Here is a 15,095-nt window from a genome sequence, read left to right on the forward strand (position 1 = left end):
TAATCTTTTTTAAGTTGATCCGAGCCATATTCCAACTATTTTTAATAATTAAGGTCTTAAAATATTATTTAAGGACCAAAATATTTAATAACCTGGATTTTGCTATTAGAGGTTTTGCATTTACTTCCTAGTTTCGAAAAACGCATTCTTTCAGATTTCGTTTTAAAGAAATAGAGAATTTTTAAATGCATTAGAAGGCGTGACAACTTGTTCCACTTGTCAAAGGTCGAAAACCCACTTGTAACGGTATTTGCATTTGAAATACGCAAATGGAGGTTTGCGCATGCGCAAAGGGGATGAGAGCAGAATAGAGAGAGAGAGTTCTCTCCCAGAGTAAAACCACCCCCTAAAAGAGAGGGAGAGCCAAAGAGAAGAAAGCCAAAGGGTAACAAAATACGGAAATGCGCGACAAAAAGAAGAAGAAAAGTTACTTCATCCAAAAAAGGAAAAACAACAAAAAACAGAGAATGAAGGGAGGAAAACAACCCGAAACAGACAACTGGCTAAAAAAGTTCAGTCTGTCGAACGAAACGGGAAACGAAAGTCGCCGCGTTGTAGCAACTACATAACTAAATGATAAATTAATTAATTAAATAACTCGATGTTAACAAATTACACATAGTTAATCATATATATTTTTGTACACACGCCTTGTACAAACTAATCTAGCAAAACACCAAATCCAAAAACACCAAAGTGCATTTAAAACCAACAACAAATATGTGAAAACGCAAGCAATAGTCAAAAATCATAAATCCATAACTCATAAATGAAGTGATAAAAAACCGTGTTCACATCGTATCTTTAGTGTAAGCAAAATGTGCAACTAATCAATGTTAAGGCATTTGCATTTGTTTGTGTTTGCGTTTGCGTTTGAATTTAGCATTCTGCATTTTGCATTTTGCACTTGGGAAGTTTGTTTGTTAAAAATCGAAGGCAGACAAACAAAGTCGAAAGGGGCGCGTGCCGAAAGCAAAAACAACAGGGGTGCTATATAGATATATAGTATGTTGATATATATATTTACGTATATTTCGGATGAAGCAGCTGATGGACAGTTTGTTGTGAAGCCCCATGGGAAAAGAGCGAGAGAGAGAGATCCGGGGTTACCCATCCAAAGTTTTGGCCACTGTTAATCGCGGGAGAGCGCCACCCTTACCTCAAAAATATAGAAACTCAGAGAGAATGTGGGAGAAAGGGTGTTACGGTGAGAGAATCTGAGCGAGAGAGAACCAAGGCCGGCTTCGCAAGTGCAACAAACCCAAAGTGAAAGAGAGCTTAGCCCCTAAGAAAAATATTGGAATACTTGTAGTATCTAAATCCCTCATTATTAGCTATATTCGTATGACAAAGGAAATCAGTTCAAGTTACTATACTAGTTTAAAGATACAAAGATACATCATTATAAGTTCTGTTTGTATAAAGATAATTTTGTATTTTGGTTTTAATTTGAAACATATTTTAGCCCTATGATTAAGAGTATATTATTCTAGGTTAAAATGGTAAAATCCTTAATGTACCCAAATTAAATTAATAGTAAGATATAGATTGATGTATTCAGCAATTAACATTAAGCCACATCTAGATATTATTAAGTATCATTTGATTATCATAAATTGTAATCAACTTCTGTCATGGAAATACAATACAAATGTGTGTCATTAAATAACTACTAAGCCATCAGTCTTTCCATAACATACAAACTAATCGGCTTACAGTAGTCCCTTGAAATTCAAAATTACTTAAATTCTAGGCTCAAGTACGAACCACTTGCATTACTGAGCCTAATATCATCAGGAAACTCTTTTATCTCAGCTACCACATACTTAAGTCCTTTTCAAAAGGCAATAAATCTCGTCCTTGCACGCCCACACAAAAACATATTGCCTACTTCCGTTTATCATATCCTTTCGCAACGTCTGTCATCAGGATATAAAGCAGACTTCAACCTGTTTTCACCACCCCACCTTTTCTTTCCCACATTTGACAATTACCATCCCATCCACTTGATATAAATTGCAACGAATTTCGGCGGTTGCAAGCTAGACTTCCTTTAGCACTTGCCACAAATGAAGTGACTAATGCAATTATGCATTAATTTGCGGCAGCATCACGCTTCCTTGCAATATTTTCAACATTTCCGCCGGGTGACATTGGGGCTGCGATAAAGGCGAGGAAACTGACAGCGAGAACAGGAAACTTTTGCGCCAGCATTTGACAAAATACATTTACACTTTGATTTCTATAAGGCAGAGGGTGGGAAAGAAAGGGGTATAAAAGAGAGATGCACTGAAAATAATAATATTAGCATAGGAATTCTGAAATGATCCGAAGAAACATATTAGTATTTTACTCCTTTCCATTACTTTTTCAATATCTATCATAACAATATTACCTTTATTTTCTTACTTTGCCTTGAGTATCTATTTTTTTAACTTTGGTATGTAGAATCTGAATATGAACAAAGAAATATTTTATTTATATACACTTTGAGAAAAAGGGTAAAAAATATTGTTTCTGGTTTTGGTTGGTTTTGAACCTTACAAACAAATAGCATCAAAGGACCTTTTTATTGCAAGGACTGGGTTTCCAAGAACCTATTATCCATTGTCATAATAACTTGTATTATCAAAAAGACTAAAAAGTGTTTACAAGTTTTTGAACCAAGGAGAAATATTTTTTTAAAATCTTCTACGCCCTTGTTTCTCTAAGTGCACACTCACATATCGACTGGGGGAAACGAGACGACAGTTAAATGTGCAATGCAGTTGAGATCCAGCTGCCTTCAACACTGAGGTGAGGCTCCCACGAACGTGTACACACACCCACACACACTCCAGTGGCAAATGGTGTGCAATCAAATGGATGTGGATGTGGCCAGGCAGCCATAAAAACCTAGAAGAGGAAGAAGTGGGCGGCATCAGGAGCCAAAGGACCCGAGTCAGTAGCTAAAAGTGCGGCAAAGGGAGGCGCAGGCAGCACCATCTCAAGGAAGCTGCAACTCATGCAACATTTAGCCAACTTTTAATTATCGTACTTGAACTGAAAGTCGATTCGAGACAAGGATGTGGCTGCGAAAATCACTAAGTGTTGGGTGCAGCCACTTGGAACTGGTTCCTAAAGCACTCGAGAGATACATTTCAGAAAATAGATTTAGATAGATTTGGTTTTTAAAGTTAAAATCTGGTGTAAGAATTATATATCTTAGATTACAGCTTTTGATGATTATGATATACGTGTTATAACATTTTTATCGGGGGTGATAGCCTACGATCATGTATTTCAGTTTCCATTCTTAAAGATCCGAATTCATAAATATGAAAATTTTTAATTTCTATATATTATAGCAATTTGTAAATATCTTAGCAGTTAGAATTTGTTCCAATAAGGATTTTAGGAAGCTTTAAATATTTTTTAGTTAAGTGGAATATAAGAAGTATTATGGCCTATGCTACAATGATATGTAAAAAGTTCTTGAAAATTATAAGTCTTTAAAGTCGAAAATTATATAAGGTGTTATTAAAGAACTTGCTATATTCAACATTCAAGTATTATATCTTTTAGTTTTTGAAGAACTTTAGGTACAACAATTTTTTGTTCAATCCTAGGATCCATTAATATTGATCTAGTTCCTAATGAAAATGAAGCCAACACAGCTGCCGTCTGCAGCTTTTGCCAACTTTAAGTTAATTGTCTGAGTGGTAGAAGAGCAATGATGCGTTTGTGCAAATATATGAACGTCTGTTCCTATGTGCGGCATGCAACTCCAGCTAACGGTATCCGAGTGCCACATACATATGCAACCCAATCTGTCAGTTTCTGCTGTTAGTTGGGTTTTCTTAACTTTTTCCTCGATGCTAAATGCTCTAATTACGCCTAATGGAAAACCCGCACGCACACAGCCAAACGTAGATACTGTGCACTTGTATTTGTGTAATTATTCGAGAATTCTTCAGTTCCCCGCCGCTCGCCCGATGGATGTGTGCATATTCATGACTTTGTTGCCTGTTCGTTGGGTTTTTAAGCCAATTTAAATGGGGCGGAGTGGGGCGGAGGAACTGGAAGAATAACCCACTTGTCCATCCTTCCTCTATCTATCCTACATCCCTTTTTGGACTGCCCCACATACGCTATTTATAAATAAAGCACATATTTTTTTGCAGCAGCTGCATGTGAGAGAGATGGAAAAATAAAAAGACAATCCAGCCAACTGACCATTGTTGCCCGGTAAAAGTTGCAAATATGCATAATTGAATTTGTTACTGCAATCTAAATGAATATTTCATTAGATGCATTTAAAAAACCAAGCCGAGAGAATTGGATTAAAAGCGAAAAAGCCATATAAAATTAAACATTGCTTAATTTTAATAATGCAAAAAGTAAGCGAGCCCACAGCCATAAATTGGAGTTTGCAAATGTTTTATTTATGCTAAGGCAAACAAAAACTGAATAACCAATAGAAACTTTTGAAATATTAATTATTTTAAATTGTAGCTTTGAAAATATAAAGCCATTGATTTATAGCATAAAGCCAATGATTTAAATTATTAATGGTGTTAAAGTGTTAATTTTATTTGATGTGATATGTTTGTGGCTTTACACGTAACAATATATATTAAAATTCTATAAAAAGAATACAATTAAAGTCACACTTGCTATCGTCAAAGCTATCAAAAATAAAATTAGATTTTGCATATTCTAAATTTACATTGTTTTTTGCCTGCAGTTAAGAACATTTTGTATGTGGGAATGCCTTTTGCATATAGTAGAAGTATTCTTATAAAGCTTTTTGCTATGCTAAAATGTTTTGTGTGCGCGAATTATAAATTTATGAGTATAATGCACAACAAGCAAACACTTGATATCCAAAGAGTGCTAATTTAAATTCGCAAAATAAAACTAAAAGCAACCGCAGACCGCGAATTCTGCTTGCTTTCGATCAACTTTACCTCCGTTCCACTAGAAAAAGTACACTTCAAAGAATTGGGTGCATTTTATAAGACAATCCTCTCTTAATAAAAAATACCTAGGTTTATAAGTTGAGTATAAATATTAAGTGCTGACTCCAATGCAAATACCATTAAAATATGGTAAAATATAAAAAATAAACCATTTAGAATGCTTATAAAGGTTCCATACCTGGTCATATATATTTTTTTATGGTCCCCCAAATAATACCTATTTTTAAGAATAGCTGACCCCAAATAAGATTCGATTGATTACCATTTTCTCGGTGCACCACAAGGCAAAAGCTGTCTTAAACTTGGCTGCAAAAGCCCTCTCCTGACCAAACAAAAACAAAAGTCGTAATTTAATCAAGTCGGCGAAGAAGATATAGAAGATGGGTCGGTTCGAACAAGTTGCGTTCGGGGCCTCGAACCGCCTCGAACGCAACTCTTATACGAGGGTTCCCTCAATGGGGCAGCATATAATAAAATATAGCCAACCACTGCGCTTTTGGCCATTTGTCGATGCGACGCCGTTTGCCGCGTGTCTCCTCTCCGGGATTTCCCATTTTCCGTCGTTTTTTCGTCTTGGCCTGGCCCAAAAAGCGAGCCCCAACAGTCGACGCTTTTTTTGGTGGCAAAACGCGGCTGCCACGGGCAGCGTTTGAAATCCAAAGCCAGCAAAAGTCGTGTTAGCAACAGTCGTTAAATCGAAAAAACGGTAAATGTAAATGCAATATAATGAGAACAAGTGAATGGCGAATGGCAGAACGATAAAACAATAACGATAATCTAAAAAGACAGTGGTCAATTGTGGTCTATTTGTGTTGTAAATCAAACCCAAAATTTGGCTTCCAAACATTACAATAAATATATATATGGAGAAGAAGTGAATTCTTATCTTATCTCAATGATGGTAACACGCTGCGTATGCGTAATGCCCTAACTGAGACCCAATTGAAAAACGCTTAAATCAAGTTGGCCAACAGCTGCTGTTCACTTTCCCTTTCCCACCATCTGACCAGAAATGAACCATAATAAAACGTTACCGTTTTTGGAGTTAGTAGTCTTTAATTAGCATCCATTAAAAGTGTGTGATGTAATTTCGAAGAGACTGAGAATGGTTAAACTTTGGAAATAAATTTTAGTAGGTTGTCAGCGTGGTGGAAGTCTTATCAGGTTTCGAGGTTTTCACCCTTTGATAAAGACTCTTGGATTAGATAAATTATACAAACAAACTTTTGTTTATAAACTGAATATTTCAAGGCCTATTATAAAGAGAAGTCAACTTATTATAAATTTTAGTTGGGCATTAATGTAATGTTAAGAAAGATATATGTTTTAATTTTTTTTTTACAAGGTTACAAGGTTTACAAGGTTAAAATTTATTATCACTTGAAAACCCATCGCCACTTTAATAATAATGACATCCGGTGAGCACAAAAACTCTCTTAATAACTTTAAATAAAACACTCTACATTTGCGAGAAAATCCCCGCGGGCCATTTATTTGTGAAAAGGAGAGAATTAAATGTTAAAACCATTTAAAGCTCCAGATAATCGGTTTGCATTCATGAACAGGCCTAATTAAATCGAATTGAAATAAACTGAACAGAGTTGAACAATTAAAACGCAAACACAATTAAACCAAATGAATCGAGTGAAGATGAAATTGATTAAAAATAGTGCAAAGGAAAAACAAGAACAAAAACAATTGAAACAGATACGAAAATTTAATTTATATATATTGTTTATACACATCTCAATGCTTTTGTTCTGCCTCCAGTGAAAAACCGCATTATTCAATTGCCAAAACAACCACACCAAAAAGTAAATAAATAAATATCGAAGTGAACGTGATACGTCCTCAACCCAATTAGGAGTTAAATATATATACATAAACAGAAGCTGTCCAAAATGCGTCGCAACATCAAATTGATCGTATTCGTGAGCATCATTTGGATGTTCGTGATGGTCTACTACTTCCAATCCAGTACGGAAAAGGTAAGTTTCCAAAGTAAACTATATACAAATTGGTGAAGTCAACTCAACTGGAAGAAAACGAAACCCTAAGTTCTTTTACATATATTTTCTATCTAAAAAATCAAAGATTTATTAAGATTAGGATTAATAATTAAGATTTTTTATCCGTAGTGTACTTATGTTCATTTGTTCTTATCTGTACCACTTTATTTCGTATCTTATATTCCGTAAATAATATTTTTTGATAAAATGCTCTTTCTATATATTTAAAAAGGTATCTTCTATATTACCTTTATATGTTTACCCTACTTCATCTCATCTATTCTTATCTACCACGTGCATCTTTATTGTTTCCCTTTCATTTTGCGTCAGGTATTCCTTTTTTTCTTTGGTCTGTCCAACTTAGAAAAGATTAAAAAGCTTAAGATAAAATTCGTGTTTTATATTTTTCAATTAAGTAACTTAAATATACCCTTAGATTTTTACCTCTTAATCCCATTTAATCCCATCTAAACCAATCAACTCTACTGTTTCACTTTCATTATGAGTCAGGTGTTCCTTTATTTCATTGGTATTTGTATCCTAGAAAAGATGAAATAATTGCTCTATATTTTTAAATTAGGGATCTTAAATTTTACCTTTATATTTCTTAACTCTTAATCCCATTTAATCTCATCTACCCCAATCATCTCAACTGTTTCACTTTCATTATGCGTCAGGTGTTCTTTTATGTTTTTGCCTTTGTAGCATAGAAGTGAGTGGTTAGCACTTTTTGAGCTTACTTTTCGACTCGTGCAGTACCGCCAAAAAAGACCAGTCCAACTTTAAAGCGGATCCGCCCTTCAGTAGTGCCCTTCCTCTTCCTCTTCCGCCTGAATCATCATTATCTTTTATCTTTTTCGACGTACAGCCCGATGATGATGGCATCGCAGAGGTCCGTTGCGTATGCCGCCCTGCATAGTAATTATTGGATTGCTACCGTATATAGCCTGCCACCAACTTGATAACCCATTGTTTTCTCTTTTCCTCTTTCGCACCCTCTCACCCACCTCGTAATTAGCCCACCTGTATTTTTGTCGCTTACTTTACAAGTTTTAATTAAGTTTTTTTTTGGCCTGTCAGCTGCCAGTCATATAACGAACTCACATACTTATTGCTAGCATTTTGGGACTATTTATTAGGGAGATTGTCACAGTTTTGGGTTGCAAAAAGATACATTTGCGAGGGTCTTCTTATCAGAAGTTGGGTTTTTTAGTGCAGAAAGAGGAGACCATTTTTGTGGCTCATAAACTACACCAATTAAAATTATCTTTATGGGCAAAACCCCTTTTGCATATTGTTCACCATATCATTTGGGTCATGGATCAACAACTTTAATGCTTGTAAGGTTTTTTCAATAAAAAAAAACAATTTTATTTTCTATCAAATTTTCTTCTCTTATTTATTACTCTTTACCTTGAGTTTATACTTACTCTATTTTGTGGTTGTAAATTGTATATGTCTTCACCACACGTGCTCTTCAATTGAATCTGGTTTTTTGTGTTTACTTATTTATCCAAGAGCAACGACAAATTTCGTTTGTGTTTTCTCCTGAAAAAATAAATATTATTCAGCACGACACGAAAGAAATTCACCCTCACATGAGGCGAAATGTCAATTTATTTCAGCAATATCAAATATATTTTTTGCTTTATTTTGCTAGCGCATCGAGAGGAGGAAAGTTACATACTCAATAAAATAAACAAAACAAAGTGAGAGTGGGTGGTAAAAAAGCATTGTATGCAGCACCTTTTTTTTTTAATGATTTAAATGTGTTAAACAAAAAATCCTTTTAATTTATTGACCACTTTGAGAGATGTTCTGCCATTCATAGCCTTTCTGTTATCTGAAAAAACTTTATGGCATCAAAAAGCGTAGCCACTGGGCACAAGCACTTTTTTTTAAAACAAGCAAATATTAAAAATGACACAAACAAGTATAAAATTATTTTAAAAGCTTTTTGAGACTGGTGGGAAAATGCACAACGGGTTATTTCTGGTTGGGGGATCGAATTTTGGAAATACACTTGTTTAAGGATTGCTTATAAGCAAATCTCTTTGAAACTAAGCAGTTTAAATAAAATAAATATAAAAATGATAAATATACTATAATCACATTAAAAATCAATAAGTGAGAAAAATCAATTCCATAAAATACTCTTAATTAAACTTTTGATCTCTTGGAATGATTTTTAAACTGATGAAGAAAATATAATTATGGAAAGGCTGCGGAAAAGCGGAGTGCTTAAACATTGAAACGTAAATCTGCACAAATGAAGCCGATTATGGTGCAAATTCGCACATACAATTTCGCAGGCTCTCGCTTCGACGTCATCATCATCGTCATCGTAATCGTCATCACCATCACCATCATGGTCAAAAGCGGAGTTCCAGCCACTTGTGGTCCTCGCATTTCCCCCTTGGAGCCCCCATAGCAATCATCTTCTTTTTGCCACCACAACGAAATAATTTTTCATGTAAACTTGATTTATTTTCCTTTTTGCTCTGCGTATGAAATGCAGGAAATGCAGCCACAGTCCACTCACTTTATACTTGGTCATTGGATTTTTGATTATACATTTTTTCAGTAGTATTTCCCTCTTTTGATAAGCTGCCCCAAGCCCATTTATTTCTTAAGTTATTTCTGAACAAGCTAAATTAAAGCGACAAACTTTTTACTCAACATTTTTTAGATAAGATTACGCTTGTTTGCTGATGAGTGTTTAAAATAAAACATTATCATCATAGATAGATGATAATAATAAGAAATCTTTAAGTACTTGGGTATTTTTTAATAGATTGTAGTTGCCTTTTGCGGATTAAAGTTAAGAATCTTAGACAATTTAAGTGGGTACGTGTGGTAATTTAGGAAATATGACGGTACAAGGATTATTGATCCTAAAATGGTTATAAATATTAATCTTCAATTAAAATTTTCAATAAATTTATATCAAGTTGGTAATGAAATTAAACCTATTTTTTGCGTGCTATCCTCTTATCCAGTTTGCCATTACCATCCATTTTCAGAGCCATCCGATCGATGGCTTACATCTTTCTTCTCCAGTTTTGCCATTCAATGACATTTCATTCATAAAAACATATCCAAGTTTTCTGCCATCTCACGCCCGGCTCAAATCGAGAGCATCAAATGGTTTTGAAAGGAAAATAAATCATTAAAAAAAACCTGCACCCAAGTCAATCACACATTTAATTTACTTTAATTGTTAACAGCGGGGCGTTGGTTACATAACCGATTGATTAGTTTTCGCCTTTTTTGTTGGTCTTCTTTCTTTTTGTGCGTTAATTACTTTGGTTAACCATTTCATTTGGAATTCCCGCAGCTTCTCGGAATAGACTTAAAAATTAAACTTTCTCTTTTGTTGTCAAAGTTTTCCACTTTCGTCCGAGGTCACAGATGGGTTTACTCGTGTTTTTAGGTGATTAAAATAAAGAACACTAAAGAAAGTAAATTCCCCTGGAATGTTGAGGGAAACTGTAATCGAAATTGCAATACTTTATCTCACATCTGTATAAATATATTCCTTTAAGTTTGAATTTATTTCCAATGCTGTATGCAATATTTTCCATCTGCTTGACACTCGAAGATGTTCCATATGCAAATGAAGCCATCATAAATGCAAATACAGCCAGAAACTTTTTTCAGAAGTTTCCATTTCGATTTTCTCACATGCAGCAAGCACTCCAAAAATCTATTATAACGACTGCCATTTAACTTTTATGGCCTTGGTGGAAAAAAAAGAGGGAAAAAGAACCGAAATGTGTTATAAATATTTCAAGTTCAAACTAAAATACTTTCGAAGACCTTAACGCCTCATGAATTCGATTTATAGCTCTGCACATCACAGAGAGGACCATAAAAAATAGCACTCTATATATACACAACTTAAATCAGTGGATAAAAAAGCAAACTTAAAAGCTGCGTGACAGAGCAAGTTACGCTCTGGTTGACAATCCACAACGTATAAAAAACTCACTCGAAAAGAATGCCAAAGATCCACAGCAAAAAAGTAATTTACTCTTGAAAACATTTGAAATTAATTTCAATTAAGTTCAATAGACGGCGATGATCGAGCTTAGAAATCAAACTGGTTTTTATGGTGGATAATAACTTGCGTGAAACAGATGACGAAAGCAGAGCGATAAAAGAAATTTAATTTGAAAATGCTGACTTCGTTAGAATAGTTTAATTGGAGTTTTCTGGGAACTGACTGTTCCAATTAAACTAAAAATAACAAAAACGTATGTATTTGGTAGTGGTATGCTTCACCAATTTACATTTATAATAATTTTTATGCTTTTATGTATAATGGATTGATAGAAAACAACAATTTTTGAGCACCATATCAATCAAAAGCCTATTATTATTTATTATTTTTCCCATCCGCTTTAAATGTCAGTTCTTTTGGCCAACGGATAGATTAGCCTTTTATCGAAAAACTTGTCTGGTACACACTTTTTAAGTTTCAGCTGTCAATGACAACTGGCCTACCCAAAAAACAAGAAGAACATCTCAAATCGCCCAGTTTTATTTACAAAGTTTAGTTGCCTCTTTGGCATTTGCTGAACGCTTTGATTTACTATGAATAATTAACGATGTTTATCTGCAGACAGGCTTGACTTTTGATTTTGTTTGACTAATTTGCGGCTGAGGGAATGAGGAGAGTTGCTGGGGGAAAGGGGTTGAGCCCAGCCTAGAGGTCACAGTCGGCGTAAATGACAATCTTCTGGTTCGACCGGCTATGGGTATATATTTTTGAATGGGTCCAACCGGTTATCTGTTCCTCAATTTGCCTCTGGACCCTTGTTTTTTCATCGGACCATCTGCCGCTGCTTTTTGTGTTGCTGCCGGCTTCGTGTTGCTGCGGGGGATGCTGATGTTGCTGCTGCTGCTGCTGCTCCTGTTGCTGCTGTCACCGCTGTTGTCCAGCCATTCATGCAATATGTATTTTATTATGTTGCAGCTTTTGTGTACCGCTTTTTGCAACATATATTGCACATGAGCATCCATGTTCTATGTGCAACACATATTGCTGAGGGTGATATTGCAACTAGGGTTCCTCTCTGCTCGGTTTTGTGACTTTTGATTTGGCTGCCGCTGCTGCTGTTGCAACTTTATCCTTGGCTGTTGCTGCTGCATCCCTACCTGCAACTGCTGCTGCTGTCACAGCAATTGCTGTTGCCGATGCCTTAGCCTTAACAGCATTTGCTGTTGCTGCGGATTTTTCCCTGGTTGCCGTTGCTGCTGATGTTGCAGCTCCTTTGGTGGCTGCTGCAGCGGTTGTTGCTTTTTCCCTGGTAAATTCAGCAACTTCGATGGCCTTTTGCTTCACGGCAATGGCAGCATTGGAGGCCTTTTCCTTGATTGCAATTGCTGCATTCGATACGGAATCTTTGACAGCAATTGCTGCTGCTGTTGTCTTCTCCTTGGCTGCTGTTGCTGCTGCTCCGGCTTTTTCCTTTGCAGCAGTTGCAGCTGTTTCTGCCTTTTCCTTTACAGCAGTTGCTGTTGTCTCTGCTTTTTCCTTTACAGCAGTTGCTGCTGCGCTTGTTTTTTCCTTTACAGTAGTTGCTGCTGCTGTTGACTTGTCTCTGACCGTTGTTGCCGCCGCGGAAGCCTTTTCCTTGGCCGCATCTGCAGTTGTTGCCGCCTTTTCCTTGGCCGCCTGAGCAGCCAGGACCGCAGATTCCTTGGCCGCTGTGGCCGCTTCACCAGCTTTTTTCTTGCTCTCATCCATTACGCAACTTAACCGCAGGCCAACGCATCGAGACAAGGTCGTTTGGTTTCGCTTATCCACCTCATTCGCTGATTCGATGGTGTCGACTTACACAGCAAAAAAAAATGTATTAAATTTCATGTAATTTCTGTAGACATATTTTGAGTAGACCTCATTAATTTTGACAACTGGAGCATATGAGCCGGATTTGGTTAAGATTTAAAATAATTACTTTGGCTTTAGAAGTGATTTGTTATTTTAGGTTTGTAGAGATTTATGGCATTATTTATTAAGTGTCTCTATACTAATATCATAAAGGTATTATAAGAATAATATTTATATACAGTCACTATCATAAAATTATCTGTACTAAAACTACCAACAAGATATAAATAAATATTTATATAATATTTTTTAGAAATCGTTCATGTTGCATACATTGGAAAGAAAAGCTAAAATCGAAATTAATACCAAAATATACATTCATAAAGGAAAGTTCATTTTTATTTGGTATTAAAAATGTATATTAAGATATTAAATTGAAATTGGTCTTAAAAGTTTTGTGATTAGTTAAGAAATTCCTTTAAATATACCTTTTTAAAATTTTCTATAGTTTCTTTGTGGATCAAAAGATTTCTTTCTTCGTCTGCAAAACCAGTCACGCAGCCATCGCTATCGCCAATATTTTTGGTAGCTGCCTTTGGACCACTTTCAATTTCGATTGGCTGATTTTTATTGTTATTTTACAACTTGTTTGGACTGCTTCCTATTGCGGCCAGCAGCAGAAACCCCGAAATGGCACAACAATGATAAATGCGGCCAGGGAAGTGAATTCCTTTGTGGAAGTTTGGATAATGGCACTGAACTACCAATAGAAATGTTCATATGTTGAAAAAGAAAGGGAATCGATAGCATATACTGCGATTTTGGGTCTCATATCACAAGGTCTTGATCCCAAACCACTAAACCAAATGTTTAAAGCCCAAATGTTTAACCTTTACCCACTTGGCTTGGCCAACTGACACGCAAAACCCCATGTACAGTATCTCCAATGACCTAACATCACTTAACCGAGGCCCGTCTCGAAAATAATGTTACAAAAATAAGCATAAAATGCGAGGGGAGACTGAGACAGTGTTTGCCCAACACTCGTCACTTTGGTACGTCAACTTAACGTGTTTTGCGTCATAAAGTTCAAGTTCATTATGAGGAGAAGACCTGCAGCAACCAAACAACCAAGTAACAACCAGTTAACAACTCACATGATGAGGGAGTCCAGTGGCGCCCACAGGCCACCGAAAAGGAAAACAAAGGCAACACTTTGGCTAAGTGCTACTTGTCGGCGATTACACAAACAAACATGGCCAAAAGCATCAACACAACCATGATTTTAAGGCTTTTTACACGGGTATTAAATAATTATTATTTAATAATTGGCAGATGCCAAACGAAAAAATAAGAGAGAGACGTGGGAATGATGGGTGCGATGGATGTTGCCTTAATGTGGGTCAAATAATGACCCATTTTAGTGTTATGAAGTGTGAAATGACCTTCAGAAAATCCAATTAAAATTATGAAAAAATGCAGTTAATATGACAAAATATATCAAGTATCTAATAAATAAAATACTTTATGTTAATAAATATATATTATTAATATTTAATTTAATATTTAAAGTGCTTATATATTTTATAACAATTTGTTTATGTTATACAAAAGTTTCTTATTATGTTTGTGTACCATATTTTCCAAATTCAATTATAATTTCCATAGTATTTAAATATTAATTAATATTACTTAGGAAGCCCTTTTCAAATGTCTAGTTCCCTTAGTTGTCGATTTCCTAAACAATCAATTATCGGCTTTCTCGCTGCTCATTTAAAAGGCAGCTCAAAAACCACTTTGACATTTTAATCCCAATGAGACCCCTTCTTTCGTGACTCATGATCAAAATACATTTAAATGTCAATTTAAAGATGATCATTTAAATGCGGTTTTCGAGCGCGGGCAAGTGAAAGTACCGGTTCCAACGGCAAATGCAGACAATTGAACAGGTCGAGAAAGTCCAACTGTAGACAATTCAAATGCATGTAATACTGTCTCCAATTGTCGGGCAAAACGGTTCGTATTCCGTTCGTTTTTTATTTTATCTCCTCGCAGCCAACTGAATACCAAAACTGCCTGATGGGGTTTTCTTTCCAGGCCCCTTTTAAATTTTTTTTTCCGCGATTTTCGGACATTTTCAGCCACTTAAGTAGTGGCATTCACCTCCGCGTTTTTTTTTCTGGTTTGCTTCTCCTTTTTATATGGCCAAAAGTTGTAGATGTTGATTTTTTATTGTTTGACTTTTGTGCGGTTTTGTTTGAATTTGGGGAGGAAAGGGCAAATGTGGAA

General features: G+C 35.5%; 2 protein-coding genes across 4 annotated transcripts in view; both read left to right on the plus strand.

The window, feature by feature from the left end:
• Nucleotides 1-539: 539 nt before the first annotated feature.
• The window catches only part of Pgant2 (polypeptide N-acetylgalactosaminyltransferase 2), a 28,269-nt gene continuing 13,713 nt past the window's right edge, over nt 540-15,095 (plus strand). Inside the window, exons 1-2 of one of the 3 annotated variants that reach the window (XM_017089896.4) lie at nt 540-809; nt 6,732-6,949. In XM_017089896.4, the coding sequence (XP_016945385.3) occupies nt 6,863-6,949 (87 nt within the window). In that variant the 5' untranslated portion in view covers nt 540-809; nt 6,732-6,862. Of the gene's footprint in view, nt 810-5,493; nt 5,674-6,731; nt 6,950-15,095 lie in introns of those variants that run through there. The other 2 variants (XM_017089895.4, XM_017089894.4) reach the window with 2 other exon arrangements.
• LOC108013317 (uncharacterized) overlaps nt 9,251-15,095 on the plus strand; it is a 42,644-nt gene continuing 36,799 nt past the window's right edge. The window contains exon 1 of the mRNA XM_065864865.2: nt 9,251-9,254. The gene's annotated coding sequence lies outside the window, so the exon portion shown is untranslated. The remainder of the gene's footprint in view (nt 9,255-15,095) is intronic.

This window comes from Drosophila suzukii, chromosome 2L (genome assembly GCF_043229965.1).
Source record: "Drosophila suzukii chromosome 2L, CBGP_Dsuzu_IsoJpt1.0, whole genome shotgun sequence".
NCBI lineage: Eukaryota > Metazoa > Arthropoda > Insecta > Diptera > Drosophilidae > Drosophila > Drosophila suzukii.